Source organism: Bubalus kerabau, chromosome 1, assembly GCF_029407905.1.
Source record: "Bubalus kerabau isolate K-KA32 ecotype Philippines breed swamp buffalo chromosome 1, PCC_UOA_SB_1v2, whole genome shotgun sequence".
NCBI lineage: Eukaryota > Metazoa > Chordata > Mammalia > Artiodactyla > Bovidae > Bubalus > Bubalus kerabau.
The window spans coordinates 172,446,073-172,464,157 of NC_073624.1; the positions used below are offsets into that span (position 1 = coordinate 172,446,073).

The 18,085-nt window shown below is 57.9% G+C and overlaps 3 protein-coding genes across 12 annotated transcripts; 2 read left to right on the top strand and 1 right to left on the bottom strand.

The window, feature by feature from the left end:
- GUK1 (guanylate kinase 1) lies at positions 1 to 9,943 on the bottom strand. Of its 4 annotated transcripts, XM_055539909.1 has the most exons (9): positions 9,795 to 9,943; positions 2,741 to 2,854; positions 2,454 to 2,495; positions 2,250 to 2,346; positions 869 to 1,003; positions 713 to 797; positions 444 to 529; positions 249 to 311; positions 1 to 85 (listed from the first exon to the last, which is right to left on the bottom strand). In XM_055539909.1, exons 1-8 carry the CDS (start codon positions 9,887 to 9,889, stop codon positions 276 to 278), a joined length of 690 nt encoding a protein of 229 aa, XP_055395884.1. In that variant the 5' UTR covers positions 9,890 to 9,943; the 3' UTR covers positions 1 to 85; positions 249 to 275. The 4 variants fall into 4 exon arrangements, with proteins under 4 accessions (XP_055395884.1, XP_055395883.1, XP_055395887.1 ...); XM_055539908.1 differs by having other exon boundaries at positions 1 to 311; XM_055539912.1 differs by having other exon boundaries at positions 1 to 311; positions 869 to 1,007; positions 9,795 to 9,942.
- Positions 9,944 to 10,046: 103 nt separating this feature from the next.
- Positions 10,047 to 13,877, top strand: MRPL55 (mitochondrial ribosomal protein L55). 7 transcript variants are annotated; one of them, XM_055539948.1, is made up of 5 exons: positions 10,047 to 10,186; positions 10,882 to 10,971; positions 11,753 to 11,821; positions 12,998 to 13,202; positions 13,603 to 13,877. In XM_055539948.1, exons 2-5 carry the CDS (start codon positions 10,904 to 10,906, stop codon positions 13,750 to 13,752), a joined length of 492 nt encoding a protein of 163 aa, XP_055395923.1. In that variant the 5' UTR covers positions 10,047 to 10,186; positions 10,882 to 10,903; the 3' UTR covers positions 13,753 to 13,877. The 7 variants fall into 7 exon arrangements, with proteins under 7 accessions (XP_055395923.1, XP_055395930.1, XP_055395947.1 ...); XM_055539955.1 differs by having other exon boundaries at positions 10,885 to 10,971; XM_055539964.1 differs by lacking the exon at positions 10,047 to 10,186 and adding an exon at positions 10,344 to 10,550.
- Positions 13,878 to 14,524: 647 nt separating this feature from the next.
- C1H1orf35 (chromosome 1 C1orf35 homolog) lies at positions 14,525 to 16,835 on the top strand. The gene is made up of 8 exons (XM_055539906.1): positions 14,525 to 14,741; positions 14,831 to 14,981; positions 15,137 to 15,182; positions 15,269 to 15,348; positions 15,549 to 15,621; positions 15,806 to 15,891; positions 16,331 to 16,453; positions 16,538 to 16,835. Exons 1-8 carry the CDS (start codon positions 14,648 to 14,650, stop codon positions 16,590 to 16,592), a joined length of 708 nt encoding a protein of 235 aa, XP_055395881.1. The 5' UTR covers positions 14,525 to 14,647; the 3' UTR covers positions 16,593 to 16,835.
- The last annotated feature ends 1,250 nt before the right edge of the window (positions 16,836 to 18,085 follow it).

Genomic DNA, 18,085 nt, shown 5'->3' on the forward strand with positions numbered 1-18,085 from the left:
GACACTCTAACCCAGCAGTTCTTTATTTGGATGTTGGCCTGGCTTCCACGGGTAAGGGGTTGACAGGGCACGGGGGGGAGGAAGCCTAGAAATGGACATGGGGAATGGGGGTAAGAGACAAGGTCCTCCAACCACGGTGGGGGGTGAGGGAAGATGGGCAGCACCCGTCTCTAGGTCCCAGCTGAGGTGAGCAGAGCCACTGCCAGGAGACTGGCCCACTAGCGTGGGCGCCAGGCCCTAGGCCCCACCTGAGAGGACACAGCTGGCGGGCCTCCTCAGGACTGACCGGTGCCTTGAGCCTTCTTTATTTCCTGCCAGAGAGAAAGAGAGGCTGAGGAAAGGAAGGTCTCGCCCAGGGCCTGGGGCCACCACAGCACCTGTCCCAGCCTGCTTTACCCGTTTGCCACACAGATGTCTGAGGCCCCACCTCCACCCCAGCCCACCTCGGAGAGCGCCTCCTTCAGGGCCCAGTAGGCCTTGTCCAGACTGTCGTTGACGATGATCAGGTCAAACAGGCCGGGTTCCTTGCCTGAGGGTGGGGGCAGGGTCAGTGGAAGCTCTGGGAACGGAGCGGGGGTCTGGGGACCCTTCACAGGGACCACAGGGCTGGGTGATAGCTCCAGCCCTCCTGCGCCCCTTGGTGGGGGGACTGGTCTCCTGCGGGGTGTGGGGAGGGTCTAGGGGAGGCAGCGTGCTGGGCGCCCTCACTCACTGCTCTCCATGTCAGCCCGGGCAGCCGCCAGACGCTTGGCCAGGCTCTCCTCTGTCTCTGTGTTCCGCTGTCGCAGCCGCTGCTCCTGAGACAGAGCACGAGGTCAGAAGGTCCGAGCACGCGGGGCTGCCCCCCACGCCCCGCCTCGGCCCCCACCAGGACATCCAGTGAGGGCGGCTGCACGAAGATGTAGATGGGCCGCAGGTCGGTCTTCTTGATGTTGCGCACGCCCTGCAGGTCCACGTCCAGCACGCAGATGCGGTTCATGGCCTGCACGGCCCGCACGGCGGCCTTGCTGGGGAGTGGGGGGAGGGGAGCCGCTCAGCCGTGGGCGCCCCGGTGCTAGCAGCCCCCGCGGCTTCAGAGAGCCTCAGTGGGACCTCATCCCCCGTCCCCCGCTCTGGGTCTGTCTAGGGGTGCCCACAAGGGCCTACTCTAACTGGCATCTGCTCCCTCATTCTGGAAGCACTCCCTGAGCAACGCTTGCACGAGGGGGCCCTCTGCTGGTCCGGGGGTGGTGGTAGGGAGTGTGTCTGGTAGGGAGCAGCAACCTTCAGACCCCGGCGGAGCCTCTCCCTCTCCTGGCACCTCCCCCCAGGCCCACCACGCCATCACCTCAACCAGTCCCACCCGCCCATCACGCCTCCAGAAGTGTCTGTACTACCTTCTGGCTCACGTCCCCAGGCTGGTGATGGCAACCCCCCTCCCATGTCCTGCCTGCGGGGTCCCTGCGTGGGGAGGGATGCTCTGGCCCCACTGCACTGCAGGACACGGCCCTGGGCTTTCTCACCTCCTGGCTGCCCTTTGCAGGCCCTGGCCCCTCACCCAGGGGTCACCAAGTGCTATGTGCTCCTCGTCCGCTGGGGGGACCGCCCCTCAGTGAGTCCTGTGTGTCTCGACAGCGGCCAAATGACCCCCCTCAGTGGCCCACTGCTCTGCCCATCTGCACCCGAGGCAGAGGACGATGGGTCCTGGCGGTGCCCGCCTCCCCCAGCCAGGCGGCTCAGAGACCCGCTGTGCACAGAGGCAGGCCTGGGCCTGCCTGCCTGAGTCAGGACACTGCTCCTGGGCCTTGTGGAGCAGGTGGGAGGAGCCAGCAGAGACCCTGCTCTGGTTGGTTGGTAGCGTGGGAGGGGGTGCAGCTGCTGTTTTGCCAGGGACCCTTCCCAGGCTACCCTACTGACTGGAGGGGAAGGGCCACATGAAACCTGCAGACCCCTAAGACCCAGGTCCCCCGAGTCCTCCTCGCACACCGGCTCCTCGTCTGGCCCACTTCTCACAGCAGCCTGGCCAGGAGACACAAGTGGGGCTGGGCCCGGAGTGGGCAGCCCGAAGATTTCTGACTCAAGCTCCATCATGACCTCTAGAGGGCTGAGTCCTTGGCCTCAAGTGCCCAGACAGCCAGCAGAGAGAACACCCCAACCTGGGGGCCCAGCCAAGGGGAGACCCCCAGGGTCTACAGACACCCCCTGCCTGGGTCACCCACTCCTGGTCTCTGGGGAAATGAGAGGAAGGGAAGGCCCAAAGCACCGCCCACCTGGTCCCATACAAGTTCCCTGAGAACTCCGCGTGCTCGATGAAGTCTCCAGCAGCAATGTCGCGCTGCATCACCTCCCTGGTCACAAAGTAGTAATCTGCAAGGAGAAGGCGCGGACGGGAGACAGGCCTCAGGCACCCCTCTGACGAGTGTCGGGCTGCTAGCGTCCTGTGCTGGAGCACAGGGCCAGCTGGCCAAGCTCACCTTTGCCGTTCTCCTCTCCTGGCCTCGGGTCCCTTGTCGTGTCTAGGAATAAGTAACAGCGATGGCCTTGGGACACCTGGAACCTCACGTACCCCATCCCCAGGGCCTGCCCCGTGGCCTGGCTCCACCCATCCGGAGGTGTGGGAAGGGAGGCTACAGGCTAGGGTCGGCAGTGTGGGGGCTTCTGCCCCAGTGTGTGGCAGTGGGTGCGGTGCTTCAGGGCATGTTAGCAAGGGTCTCTGTCCCCAGTCTCTTTTGGACCCTCCCCCACCTCCCCGGGGCCTCACGGGACACGCTGAAGCCAAAGATGCTGCCATGCTCCTGCAGGAGTTTCTTCAGTAGGGTGCTCTTCCCAGCCCCTGAGGGTCCGCTCAGGACAACGGGCCTTGGTCCTGACATCCCTGTGGGGAGGCGGGGGGAGAGGCAGGTCTCAGCAGGGCCTTGCTCCCTGCTGCATGGAGGCAGACACGCTGCTGCGTATGGCGGTGGCTGCAGTGCCCAAGTGAACTCAGCCCAGCAATGAGGCAGAGCCGAGGTGCCGTCACTCAGAGCCATGCTTAAACCCTGCCTCTGCCTCCCGGTGGGTGGTATATGCGCCGGCCACAAATGTGTGGCCTCCCCAGCTGTCCACTACTAGCCTACCTCTCAAGGAGCCTGGACTTTGGCTCCTGGGAGGGCACATCCAGGTCCCAATTCCTATGTCTCCTGGCACCACACTTTGGAGGTGTCCTTGGTCAAGGTCAGTGGAACCCAAGGTCTATTCTGGGAACTTCCACTGAAAAGTGAGGAGCTAATCCCAGGGTCCCTGACTCCCCTCTGTGATACCTGGGTCTCATGAAGCCAGCAGGAGAGCAGGGCATCACCCTCCCAGCTCGTAACACAGGTGCCTGCCACGGTGAGAACACCGAGGGCAGGAAGAGTGGGAGAGGTCTGGAGGGATCAGCTTAGCCTGCTCTATCCCCACTGGACCACCCTGCACCCCTCATATAGGACCTACCTTCTGAGTAGCCTCTGTGCTCAGCTTGGGGCTGCACTGGCTGAGCTGAGAGTGGTAATCCTTGCCTGCTCCCCACTGTCTGAGCACTAAATCCCTCCCAGTGCAGCCCGCACCACCTGCTCAGCAGAGGGAAACGCTGCTCCTCACCCGAGAAGTGCACCTGCCTCCCCAGCCATGTGACAAGACGAGCTGAGGAAGCTTAGGTGCACTGGAAGCCTCAGAAGGCAGGAATCAAGGCTGGCACTAAGCTAAGGGGCTGGCAGGCTATGCACTGCCCCAGAGGGAGGCAGAGCCCAGACGCGCGTGTGATGAGCTGGCCTGCCCCTGCAGCGCTCTCTCTGTGTGGAGGTCCCCAAGCAGCAGTGAGGGCCGGGAGAACAGGCCACTCTGCGTGGGCAGCTTTCCAGCAGGCCCCCTGGTGGGCACTGCTTTCCTAATCTGCAATGTAGGCCAACCTGGGTAATCTGGCTAAAGCATGGCTATTCTGGGACCATCAGGCTGTATGCAAACGCCCTGAAGAAGGACTTGGGAATCAGACATGACCACCTGCTGAAAGAGATAGAAGAAATGGATCCAGAGGAGCTCATCAACGCTCTGTCATTTCTGAGTGACCAGTTCTTAGCTCCTTTGTCTCGTCCCAGTTTCCTATTAGAATAGTGAAAGTGAAGTTGCTTGGTCTGCAACCCCATGGACTATAGCCCACCAGGCTCCTCCATCCGAGGGGTTTTCCAGGCAAGAATACTGGAGTGGGTTGCCATTTCCTTTTCCAGGCGATCTTCCTGACCCAGGGATTGAACCCAGGTCTCCCGCATTGCAGGCAGCCTCTTTACCATCTGAGCCACCAGGGAAGCACAATAGTGCATTGTTGTAAAATAGCAAGTCCCATTGACTCACAACTCCTTTCTGGTGTCCTGATTTTCCCACCCAGACACAGTGCCACCATACAAATGCCCACACATTTGTGTGTCTGACTCCAAGCCCACTGTTGTTGCCTGCCCAGGAGAGCACAGCACCCTTGCTACCCTAAGGAATGGTGCAAGGGAAGGTCTCATTTCTGCCTCACACTGCCCTTCATAAAGTCCCTTCCTTTGCAGAACGAACATCCTGTGGGCAGCCCAGCCCAGTCTGTCCTGACTTTCTAGGTGCTGAGTGACCAGGGTGCTGGGCGAGTTATGGGGGAGGGATATCGGAGGGCAGAGGAGATACTGGGGGTCACTAGGTTCCTGAGCAAGGTTGCTGCTTCTAGAGGGGCCCTGGAAAGGGAGTATGGAGGCTGGGGTCTGTCACCCACTGGCTGGCCTCTGGACTGCGCCAAGTCACCACTGCACACATGTCCCTGCCAACCTCGCAAGCAGGGGCAGCTGTGGCCGTTCAGCATCCTAGGTCTTCCCAGGCCTCAGCAGCACATTGGCACCACAGGAATGTGAGTTTCCCCAGGGCAGGGCTAACACCAAAGTGGACACATGCCAGGTCTCACAAGAGGTGGACCAGAAAGCCTCCCGGGGCCTTGCTCCCAGCAACAAATGCTCCACTTGGTGGGTGCAGCTGGCACCTTCTGGACCCAACTTGGGGCATCCACCTCCGGGGAGCGGAGGACTCATCACACCTGCCTATGAAGATCCCCCTCGGGAACACTCTGATCCTTTCCTCATGCCCAACTTGGGCAGGTCCCCCACCCTCACATCCCATAGCCTGCAACTACTCACCTGCCAGCAACACCCAGGCTGTGCCTTACCTGCTCCAGGCTAGCACAGGCACCCTAACACACTCCCCGGGCAGTTCCTGCTCTGCTTCCCATGCATGCGGCCATGGCTAGATGTTGTGGTCACAAGCTCTAATATCTGAACACTGGAAAACTACACAGAGAAGACACGTCTTCAATCAGGACCAATTACTACACATGGAGTCCCAGCGCCTGAAACCCTCACGGGCCATATTGTGCAAAAGTCTTACTCATCGTCTCGCCTCGAAACCCTGGCTTCCATCTGGCTTTATGTCCCATGTCGGAACTCTGGGGGCAGGGACACAGCCCCTGCACCCCGCTGAGACCGCCCACCCTCAGCCCAACCACCACGGGCAGTGAGCAGCAGGCACGTACGCACACCCAGGGGCTGGCTGACGGCTGCGGCCCTCACTGCCTGCGTGGTCCAGACCATCACTGCACCCTGCCGGCTACGCCTCAGGGTGTCCTCCCGAGTCCCCACCTGCCCCTCACGCCCGGCCAGGCCTCTTCAGAGCTGTCGTTCATTCAGCCTTCTTCAAAGGTTACACTGCTGGGGACAAGGGCAGAGGGAACCACCCAGCACCACTGCCTCGAGGTGGCTGGGATCTAGCCGGCCAAGCTCATTTGTGCATCTCTGTAGTCTTTCCTCTTGTGGGGTCCCTCCCTGAGGCTGTCTCCTTTCACCACAAAGGTTTGAACCACACAGACCCCGGTCGGAGTGGCCGAGCCCTGCAGAAGGCACCTGGGGAGCTGCTGAGTGCTGGGCTCCACCCAGGGACCATGGTGACAAGAGTGCTCACGAAAGCCTCCTTCGACAGGGGCACACTCAGTGTGGGACCGAGCTCAAGGCCTCTTGGTCCCAGTGACCAAGTGCCCCAGACCCCGAGACTGATTCTGGCCCCATCTCCTGATAGAACTGACTGGCAGTTAGGAATGTTCTGTCGCCCCTACTCCTTGACTATTTCACAATTCCAAACTCCAGCCTCCCGGCAAGATACTGGAAATTTTCACAAGGACACCAATAAGGATGAGGGATGCAATTTCTGTAGGAATTGCTGGTGCAAGCCTGGGTGTTCTGGAATGCTCTCTTCACAAGGAGCTCCTCAGGCAGACCTGGGGGGTTTGCTCTCCCTTCTGCTTCTACCCAACTTCCCGTCCCGTCCCAAGGGCGGGGCATGGCCACCACTTTGTCCTCTCTGAGAGCCTAAGACAAGGCACAGCCCTCTGGGGACAGAGAAGGGAGAGTCACACCCCACCAGCACTCTAGACCTGCGCTCATCTGGGTCAGGACGGCTGGCCACGCCCCATCCCCCAAACAGGCTGTGTGGGACGGAAGAACTACTCTGGCCGTGGCCTCAGGCGCTCCACGTGTGGGACATGTCCTGGCCCAGTGACCTTCAGAAAACACTTCACCTTCAAGAACCTGATTTGAAGTGGGAGAGCCACTGTTTCCTTTTTACTTCTTCTCACAGTAGGGTGGGACCATGCCTTGCATGGAGGAAGCTTGGCCCTCTCAGGGAAAAAGCAAGAAGCCACACCGTGGCAAGAAGCACACACCCTGCGGAGGCCTTAGGCCTGCCACAGCACTACACAGCTGCATCTGGGTCTCCTTCCGTAGAGAAGAATCGAGATTCAGTCTCATGTGAGAGCCTCAGTCCTAGCTCTAAGGGAAGGTAGAGGGAGCAAGAACGGGGAAAGGGGTCCAGGACATACAACCCACGGAGCAGGAAGAAGCCCGACCCCTTCTAGGTGGAGAAGGTTCACTCTCACAGAAGGGGAAGAAAGGATCAGCCAGGCACCAGGGAGAATCAAGGCCCAGCACACACAGGATCAGAGAGGGACCTGGAGGAAAGCACGGCTGGGCACACCAAGGGTCAGAGGAGGACCCGGGAGGAGAAGAGGCCTCGTGCCACTGCAGCCAGGCTCAGAGTCCGAGTGCAGGGCCGCTGCCACACCAGGGCCCCCCGGCCCGCCTTCTGTGCCCACCCTGTCCTCCTGGAGGACTGGGGCCACCTCCCTCCACCCCAGCCACACTGTGACACCTTCCCTCCTGCTCTTCCTCAAATTCTCTGAGCATGTTTCTTGACTTATGCTAAACGTGATGCAAAAGATGGAAATGAACAGTTCAGGTCTTTAAAAAAAAAAAATTGGGGTATGGCTGAAGAAAAATGTACAATTTTAGAACTCCCAGAATCTACTTACTACTCAAAGAAACTTCTGATCTTCCCAGTTCCAGACAAAGGTTGGGTCAGCGTGTTCTTAGAATCTAAAGGAGAGCCCAGGCAAACTACACCTGTCACAGGTGTGGCACCAACTCAGATTACAAGCTGGCCTGGTGTGTGCAGGCAAGTGCGTGGAATCCTTACAAGAGGACAGAGTGAGCGTTCATGTGGCAGGAAGTTCAACTTGTTAATGATAAGACAGGAAGCCACACCCAGTCCACATTCCTCTTAGTGGTAAAGGTTTTTCTGGGTCCCTCACGAGTAATATGGGCTTTCCTGGTGGCTCAGACAATTAAGAATCTGCCTGCAATGCAGGAGACCCAAGTTCAATCCCTGGGTGGGGAAGATCCCCTGGAGGAGGAAACGACAACCCACTCCAGTATTCTTGCCTGAAGAATTCTATGGACAGAGGAGCCTGAACTACAGTCCATGGGGTCACAAAGAGTTGCACATTACTGAGCGACTAACACACTTCACAAGTCACGGTCTGGGAGGCGAATGACAGAAAAGCCCACATTTGGGCAGGCACGCCACCAAGGGACACTCGCATGGGACTCATGCATGAGTGATAGCCATGAAAAGCACATCTTGGCTTCCTCCTCCTGCCCTGGTTGGCCCCATCTCATACTGGCCAACCATCACCTCAGATTCCACCTCCCTCACCCCTATGCTGCTGCTGCTGCTAAGTCACTTCAGTCGTGTCCGACTCTGTGCAACCCCAGAGACGGCAGCCCACCAGGCTCCCCCGTCCCTGGGATTCTCCAGGCAAGAACACTGGAGTGGGTTGCCATTTCCTTCTCCAATGCATGAAAGTGAAAAGTGAAAGCGAAGTCGCTCAGTCGTGTCTGACTCTTAGTGACCCCATGGACTGCAGCCTACCAGGCTCCTCCATCCATGGGATTTTTCCAGGCAAGAGTACTGGAGTAGGGTGCCACTGCCTTCTCCATCCACCCCTATGAAAGGCAGTCAAAACAAGCGAGGTGGTGTACCTCACTGCTCCTCCTCAAACCAGCACCTGGGCAAAGGAGGCTTATTCCCCTCCACTGCTTCCAAAAGAATGTCTAAAAAAAGCAGATGAGCAGCTCCAGCAACCTAGACTTGCGGTGTCTTGTCCCCAGGGAAGCTGAACCCCAACTACCATGCCCCTGTCATGTCAGAAAGGCCTGCCGCCAACAACCTGCTCCTGTATGGAATGCCCAACAGTGCTAGGTTGTGGGGCTGGCCAAGAAACTGCGGCAGTCCCAGGGGCCCTCCTGTCTGGGAGTCCTTGGAGCAGTCAGCTGTGCCCACCTAGGACCCTGCCCTGGGTTTGCAATCTGCGGTGGGAACCAAACATAGCGCCAGAGCTGGACTACCGGGAGGATTTGCCTTAAGCGCGGCGTAGACGACGTATTTCTACAGGCCAGGTGAGCTAATCGGGACTTTGGTGACTCTGCCGTACCAGGGGCAACCTAAGGGCCTTCAAAACACTGATCTCCCAGGGTTTTGGGCTTTGTTCTGTGGCCCTCCTTGGAGAAGGGTGTCAAGCTGCTTTCCCTCTTTGCCCCTCTGCATCCTGCAGGGTCCACAAGGCGTCCAGCATGAAGTCCTCACTCAGACTGCAGGGGTTTTACAAACTATTTGGAGCTTCCAATGTCAGAATAATTTCCTCTTATATTTTGGGGACTGATACAGGGGAACCAGTTTTTTAATTGTCCAAGTAAAAATGCTTCTGCACTGCTGCTGCTGCTAAGTCGTTTCAGTCATGTCCGACTCTGTGCCACCCCATAGACGGCAGCCCACCAGGCTCCCCCGTCCCTGGGATTCTCCAGGCAAGAACACTGGAGTGGGTTGCCATTTCCTTCTCCAATGCATGAAAGTGAAAAGTCAAAGTGAAGTCGCTCAGTCGTGTCCGACTCTTAGCGACCCCATGGACTGCAGCCTACCACGCTCCTCCGTCCATGGGATTTTCCAGGCAAGAGTACTGGAGTGGGGTGCCATTGCCTTCTCCTCCAAGTAAAAATAATAACTACCAAAGGCAATTCTAACACAGAGACACACTGGATAAAACTTCAAAGTGAAGGGAAGCCTGGCTGAATGTAACTCCATGCAAAGACTACCCTATTCTGGTCTCCCTCCGCTTTGCTTATCCTGAAACAGAGCTCTGGGAACCACTGAGGGACGCCGAGGGCAGTTTCGGTGGCTGGCGAAATGACAGAATTCACGAGCACAACCCCACGAGTCCCAGAAGGAGACCCACGACACCCGCGCTCAGCACGGGCTCCGGTGGCGCCTCGCACGCGAGTAGCGGCGGTCCCCGCCTCTCTGCCTCGGATTCAGACCGAAACACACGGGCCTGGATCCTCCTGTGGTCTGCGCGCGCCCAGAACTCCGTCCCGCTGTGAGGGGCCGCCACTCACCGTCCGAGAGGGCCCGGCCAAGGGCGGCCGCTGCCAGCCCGGCCAGCGGGCGCCGCAGCATGAAGGGCCGCCGTCGCCGCCGCCCGGGAGGACATACGTCACAGCGTCGCGCCGCGCCGGGCTCTCTCCGCCCCGCAGAGGCGTACGTCACCGCCGCGCCAGACCTGCCTGAGCCAGCGGGGCAAATAAGTCAGAGCTGCGCCGGCCTCGCCGCGCCTCGGAAGGCCGTACGTCAGCGCCGCGGGACCCTGCGCCCGCGGATGACGTCGGGGCGAAGCCACACGAGCAGTGAAAACTGAGTTTACCTTGACTGTGTACTCACTTCTGGCCAGTCCCGCACCCTTTGGCCTGTGGCGGCCGAGCCGCTGGTTCTCGAGGCCGCTCCGGAGCCGGTGAGGGTGGCAAGTTGGTGCCGAAAAGGCGCCGCGTCGCGCGGGCTTGGAGGGCTTCCTTCACGGGAGGGTCCGGGCCCTGCCGCTAGCCGCCCTTGAGGGTATCACCTGGGAGGTTTATGGCATTGCGGTTTCCTGTTGAGTCATCTCCTAAGGCGGAAGGAGGCCTGCAGGGAATCTTGACCGGGAGGGCTCTTTTCCTGGGGTCGTCATGTTTGAGACATCAGGTATTCGACATTTGAAGCAACTGGTGTATCACCGCGGAAACCTCAGCTTCCCTGGGAGTCAGGGCTTAGTAAGCCGCGGCTGCTGTTTGGTAATCCTTACCTCGCTTTTGTGAGAATGAAATGACCTTGGAAAACAGGTATGAGCCAGTCGTCACCGTTTACGTTGCATTCCATCCTCAGTGACTTGTCTGACTCAGTAACCCACCAGAATGGGCCCAGGCCCTGCTGCAGACAGTTTACTGAGTCAGAGTTTTTGGGAGTAGAACTGAGGCATCTGCAGATCAGAGACGTTCCACAGGTACTTCTAATGCCAGGTGAGGGCCGAAAGCCTCGTAGATTGTTTGGGCAACACTTGAACTGACCTGGTAAAGTCTGTCCGAGATGGCTTGGTTCCTGCCTGGGATTTGTTGAGAACCAATTAGGTGGAAAGTCCTGTCTTTTAAAAAGATCTTTTATTTCCTTGCCTAGCAGTTGCACACTGAGCCAGTGAATGACCCTAGGCCTTCACGTGCTGCAGGGGCTCTCAGGAGGAATGGCGGCCAAGGGCAGCCTGCTTCGGTAAGCATGGACTTCCAGGCCCTTTGGGACTCCTGTAATGGGGCCACCCGAAGAATCCCGACTCAACAGCCTTAGGCTTTGCAGCCTTAGTAAAGCCTCCAGAGCCAGCATGTTTTATCTGGAGAAATACATACAAGTACATATGTGTGGGGGTTTCCCTGGTGGCTCAGTCAGTAAAGAATCTGCCTGCAGTGCAGGAGACCCAGGTTTGATTGCTGGGTCGGGAAGATCCCCTGGAGAAGGAAATGGCACCCCACTCCAGTATTCTTGCCTGGGAAATCCCATGGACAGAGGAGTCTGACCAGCTATAGTCCCTGGGGTGGCAAGAGTTGGACATGACTTAATGACTAAATCACCACCACCACATATGTATGGACACCTTAACAGTGTTGAAGGAGGAATGGAAGTGACTTGTGAGTACCTGGCACCAAACTGATGTGGTGGTGACCACTGTCCTATTCAGAGCCTACAGGCCATCTCTGGAGAAGACCATGGCCTTCCTGCTCTTCCCATCAGAACTGCCTCCCCATCTGCAAATCTCCCCAAATGAGTGCTGATGGAGGAGAGAATGAATTCAGGTTTTAAATTGTTTCTGTGGAACCTAGGAAGAGGGATGTAGCACCTGAGCTGTGGGTTAGTATGAAGATGGGGAAGGGACTTGGTTGCAACATTTCCAGAAGGGCCCTTGTGCTGGAAAAGGTTCATGTTGAAACTGCAGCTACTGTTCTGGTGGGAAAGCATTCACTCTTTCCACTCAAGGGTTGGTTCCTGCCCCTTCCAGGAGCCTCCTGAATCACCAACCCCAGATTGTCTGGAGTGGCTGTGCCCTGAGCTCCGTGGTATTGCTTAGGTACAGGCCCTGCCCAACTCACTGTGGGTTCCTCTGGTGGTGGAGTTCACCCACTTCTTTCTCCCATCTTGCACTTCTGGGGGATTTTGCCAGAATTTACTGAGCACTCAGCTAGGGAGGGTCTGGGACTTACTTCATAGCAAGTAAGATGCAGTTCTCTCACTCCAGGCCATCATACTAGTGGAAGAAATGGGCCATCAGTCTGAGGTGTCAGCTGGAAATTGCAGTGGGGTGGCGGGAACCACAACCAAAGCAGAGGCTGCCATACTGTGGCTGTGCATGGCCTGTGGCTGCTTTGTGGAGAGAGAAGTCCTGAAAGTCTGGTGGGAGCTACTGAATTGATGTGAATATCAGGAAACAGATGGATTGAGGCACAGTCTGCGGTTCAGAATTCAAGTTTGTATGAAAGCAGGCTGGAAGGGACTCTGTGCGTGGGGACGGGTGTCACGGGGCAAGGTTAGGACAGGGAAATCCAGGTCCTAAGTGGATGAGACAAACATGGCCTCACGTAGCTGGGTTGAGCGGGGTGTGAATAGGCCCTATTCTGTCACCTTAGAGCGTGTGCTCTGCACTGTGCAGAAGAGCTGTGTGCCCATCACACTCAGAAGCCAAGTGGACCGGGTGTCTCAGTCGGCTTGGGCTAACGCAGCATAACACCACAGACAGGCAGCTTATGAAAACTGGAAGTCTGAGATTAGGGTGCCAGCAGGGTTCTGGTGAACCAGGTTCCTGGTTCAGAGATGGCTGCCTTGTGGTGATGTCCTCATATGGAGAGAGTTAGCTCTCTGGTATCTTCTTATAAGGGCACCAATCGTACTGTGGAGACCCCACCATCATCTAACCCTAATCACCATCCAAAGGTCCTACCTCCTGACACCATCTCACTGGGGTTAGGGCTTCAATGTGTGAATGGGGACGGGGTGGACTCAAATGGACAGTTCACAACACCAGGTTTGCAGTCCCCTGGAAGTCAGCTTCCCATTCAGTGCTATAGTCTAGCACCCTAGCCTTGGGGTCAGGCCTCACCAGAGACCCACCAGGGTTCTGGATGTGGAGTGGAGCTGCTCTGACCACATCTTGCCCTGGTGCACGTTGCTGTGTGCCCCCACAGGAGCTGGGCTGCGTGGCCAGTCTGGCCCTGGTGCCAGCCACTGACCAGCACACGTGTGTCTGCAGCCTGCTCTGGCAGCGTGGGATGACAAGGGCTGCCCCTGAGAGCTGCCGCCACCTATATACGTCCTCTTGGCGGGCTGACTGCAACAGAGCCTCGCTCACTCGAGTGCACCGGCAGACCTACGCACGCCTCTACCCTATTCTCCTGGTCAAGCAGGATGGTTCCACCATCCACATCCGCTATCCAGAGCCGCGTCGGATGCTCACAGTAAGCTTCCTTCCCCGACACTCCCTAGGATCAGGTCCTGGAGGACCTAGCCTGTAGAAACTACTCCTCCAGGAGCTCGAGGGCTTAAAACCCACCGTCGCTGGACTGGGAGGGGAGTGAGTCACGGGTCAGAATTTTTGGTTGAGGAGAGGGAAGAAGGTGACCTGGAGTGCACTCCACAGACCAAGGTAAGAAAGCAGTGAGCTGTATGATTGAAAAAATTGCAAGTCTTGGGAAAACAAGCAGAAAAAGTTTAAAAAAGTTTTGAAGCGAGAGAAAACCCACAGAACACATAAAACCTAAACTTATGTGGTAGATGATAACAAGGTGAAGTGGAGACCCTGGAGAACATCCTGGTACCCACCACCTGAGCCGTGTACACACCCCTTCCTCCCCACAGATGCCTGTGGACCTGGACTCCTTGTCCCCAGAGGAAAGGCGTGCACGATTCCGAAAACGAGAGGGCCAGCTCAAAGAGAAGAAGGAGGAGCCAGAGCTCGCTGACGACTTTGATGTGGAGCAGTACAAGCAGTTTTGGACCAAAAAGTGATGGTGCCTGGAAGCTGCTGTGTCCTAGGGAATGCTGTAAAGCAGGGAGGGGCACGTGTCTTTAAATCATGAGTTGATGAAGCTGTATCTTGTGAAAAGATCAATACAAAGAACATTCAAATAACAGTCTTGACACTGTTGTAAATCCCTCAGAAAACATTTGTTCATCCTACAGATTCAATTCAGGGGTTGGCCTAGTGGAGTGGCACCCCTCCACTCACTAGAATTGTTATCATTGAGTCTAATCTGGTCTGCTGTGATGATAAACAGAACTGCACTTGCCCAACAACTAGCTCAGTTTAGTTCAGATACTGACCCATCAGCAGTGACTGCCAACACCTTGGGGGTGACTGAGGCATTCTCTGCGCTGTCGGGGGGAATGAATGCAATGAGGTGTGCTTGCATGCTTCCTCGGAAACTAGACACAGCTGGTCCTCCCGAGGGCGGAGGCCTAAGCGTGGCAGGCACGACCTGACTTTGGCCGCTCTCCTGTCTCCCAGACAGCCAGCTACCTGATAGACACCTCCAACAGCTATAGTTGGAAGCCTTCAGCCGTTGTCTCGTGCCTACCCCTCCTCCAGCACAGCCCCGGAAACACGGCACGCAATGGGAACTGTGGCTCTGGGGCGTCACCCACATAATATGATTTATAAAACTGTCGGTCGTGGCAGCGCGATGCTCAGGTACAGCCGCCGCACCTTTCGCAAGTGCAGATGCTGTGTCGCGTCAGTGTGCAGGCGCTCTGGCTAGGACGCCTGGGGCGGGAAGGGGGACAGTGCGCAAGCGCGCGGGGCTGGCGCGGAAGTGACGTCACCGTGTGCGACGCGGGAGTGGGAGCTGGGACCTGTAGGGCCTTGGTACTTGGAATCCAGGGGAGAGGGCTGCACGTTACCGCAATGTTCGGCTCCAGCCGGGGCGGCGTGCGCGGCGGGCAGGACCAGTTCAGCTGGGAGGATGTGAAGACTGACAAGCAGAGGGAGAACTACCTGGGTGAGTGGGGCGCCGGGACCCGGAGCTCGCGGGCTGTGGGTTCGCCGAGCCGCGGGCCGTGCGGAGGGCTTGGCGTTCTGTTCCCGCAGGCAACTCTCTGATGGCCCCGGTGGGCCGCTGGCAGAAGGGCCGTGACCTCACTTGGTACGCCAAGGGCCGGGCGAACAGCGCTGGGCTGAGCCGGGAGCAGGAATTGGCGGCTGTGAGGCAGGCGGAACAGGAGGCGCTTATGGCAGCGCTGTGAGTGTGCCTCGGGAGCTTGAGTGGGGAGGCGGTGGCGGGGGGTGTTACTTCTGGGTGGGTGCGCGGCGGGGGTGGGTGGGACCGCGGCGTGGCTGGGGGAAGAGGCGAGGCGAGGCTCGCCGCTCCCTGAAGCTCACGCGCGGCCTCCGCAGAGGCTACAAGAACGTCAAGAAGCAACCCACCGGCCTGAGCAAGGAGGTGAGATGGGCTCTTTTGGAGGGTGGGGCTGGGTTGGGGAGGGGGCTGATCCCGCTCTCTAGCGAGCACTTGCACTCCCTCCACAGGATTTTGTCGAAGTTTGTAAGCGGGAAGGTGGTGATCCCGAAAAGGGAGTGGACCGGCTTCTGGGTCTTGGGAGCTCCAGGTGCGGGGCCGGGGGGGTCCTCGGGAGCCCCAGAAATCGCGAGGGTGCGGCTTCTTGGGACTTGGCACTGTCAGCTGCCTAAGGTGGAAACCAGTACGGGTCATCTAGGCCAACCACTTCTCTAGGGAGGCCTGGGGATGGGGGGCGGCCCTCGTCGTGGGGGTGTTTCACCATAGAGTATTTTTCCCACGTTCCCGCAGTGGCTCTGTAGGGCGAGTGGCGCTGTCCCGGGAAGACAAAGAGGCCGCTAAACTGGGGCTTTCGGTATTCACGGTAATTACTCCCAAATATGCTGGGATCTCATGGTGGGGTGGGAGTCGGTCTGAGCGCCTCTTCCAGTTGAGGGCCACGAGGCAGGCCGTCTCCCCTTGGGGAGGCCCTCCCAGCTTCTGGCTGGTTCTTCCCTGTCGGTATGCCGGGGCACACTGCACGCCCCCAGAGTGGCATTTCTCGGCAGCACCACCGCGTGGAGAGCAGTCGGCCAGGGACCTCCTTGGCTTTGGCCAAGAAGAAGCTTCGGTCAGAGGAGAAGGTGGAGCCGGGGTAAGGCCCTCCCCCCAAGGGCACAGAACTGCTTTCTCTCAGCATGTTGGCTGCTTCTCCAGTCAGGTTCCCAGCTCCAGCCCTCTTTCTCTTCTGAGGAGCCTTGGGGTGCAGTGAGCCCTAGGGAAGGCTCATGACTGCCCACCAACCCGCAGCAGGGCCAGGGGCACTGGAGGGTGTCAGCACTTGGCCCCAAGAGTGCAGGGGCATCCCAGTGGGAGGGCTGGAAGCAGCAATGAGATTGTCAGGTAGGTGCTGCCCTGCAGACCTTTTGCCATAGTCGTGTCTGTGCTGCTCACGGTAGCCGCTGGCCACACGTGGTACTGAGTTATTCTTAGTGACTTGAGGTTGGAATGGCTACAACATGGTCAGTGGCTACTGTGGTCTAGACCCCCCAAAGCCCTAGAGGCTTCTAGCACTCATGCACTCCCCCTTGTAGTCCTGAAAGCCACAGGAAGAGCAGGAAAGAGAAGAAAAAGAAGAGGCACAAGAAAGAGAAAAGAAAAAAAGAAAAGGATCGTGGGAGAAGGCTGGATTCCTCACTGCCCCCTGCTCCCATCCAGTAGGTGCAGCTGCCTAGGGGTGGAGATGAGGGTGTGCTTGGCAGGCCAAGCCCCTCACCCCAGGCATCTCGCGGTCTCCCTAGGCATGACTCTGACTCTTCAACTTGCTGCAAGAAGCGCAGGCACGACAGCGACTGAGGCCCAGGGGTCTGGAGGACTGGCCTGTGGGGGTTACCCCAGGCTCCCAGAGAGGCTTGAAGTCCCTCAGTCGTGTCCAGCTCTTTGTGACCCCATCGACTATAGCCCACCAGACTCCTCTGTCCATGGAATTCTCCAGGCCAGAATACTGAAGAGGCTTAGTTGTGGTCCAGTACGGCTACTTCTATTTTTCTTTGTATTGACCCACTCTTTGTACTTAAATAAACTTATTTTAAGTGGAAAGTGTCTTATACTAAGAAGAAAGTTGCTGTTGTGTCCTAACAGAAAGTGATGTGTGAAAATGCGGTAAATCTTGGGAGTTCCAGCAAGGCCATCTGCAGTCACACTGAGGGGCACTGTCCTTTTGGTGGTCAGCATCCTGGGGTCCCCTGTTGGCCTGGCCCCTGCATCTACCTCAGGTGTACCAAGAGCCCTGGATTATGTGTGGTCAGCAGGGAGGGCGGAGGGACCAAAAGCTGCTCAGCTGCAAGCAGGTGACCGTGCTAGAAGGGGGCAGTCTGGGCTGGGCATCTAGATCATGGGGAAGTGGACTTGTACCTGCAGCCACCCGTGTCTTCCTAGGCCACCACAGATCTTCTAACCACTGTCCCACCCTTACCCCACCCCCTCACCTCTGCCTGCTGTAAAGGCACCGGCTCCCTCCACCCAGCCCCATCTCCAAGGCTGAAGGACACAGATGACGTTGCCATCCATAGAAAAAAGCCTCCTACAAACCACACTGGAAGAAAGACAAAACCTAGACTGGATTCATTACCGAGGTTCTTGTTTTGCTGCTGATTTTAAAAGAAATGAGAACTGAAAGCAACTCTTTCTTAAAGGCACTCGGCACTGGCTATCAACCTGTTCGAGATCACCATCTAGGGTGGAGCCTGCCTCCTGGGGGAAGGCCACCTGGACTTTGGCCTACCAAAGGCTGCCCCAGTGGGGAAAAGCAAGGGTGCCAAGAAGGGCTCCACATCAGAGGGGCGACCCCCGCAAAAGCGGGAGGGGGTCTATGGCACAGACACACACATCACCCAGCCAGGCACGTGTCAATTACTGCGGCAGCGACACTGGAGATTGTCGTGCCCCTCCAGAGGACAAGCTGTATGGCCTGGGGGTACCAGAGAGAATGGATGTTAGGAAGGCTGTGTGTGGGGTCTCCATACCACGCTCAGCCCTGGCCCCTGGGGCATACCCTATATGGTGACCCTGCTGTCCCTCTCATGACTGGGCACTGCAAAGCCTGGGACCAGGGGGCTGGACTGCCAGCAATGAGACCAATGAGGTGGTTACCACCAGGGCACTGGGACAAACTCACACCCGACCACGGCAAAGTGAAGGTGGGGGCGTGGGCAGGGAAGGGATGGGCAGAGCGAGAATGGGGCAGGGCAGAGCAATGCGGCCCTCACTAAGTGAGCAGAAAGTGGCTGTTCTTGCCCAGCTCCCAGAGGGCAGGCTGTCAGGGGCACCCAAACACAGGAGAGCCATGA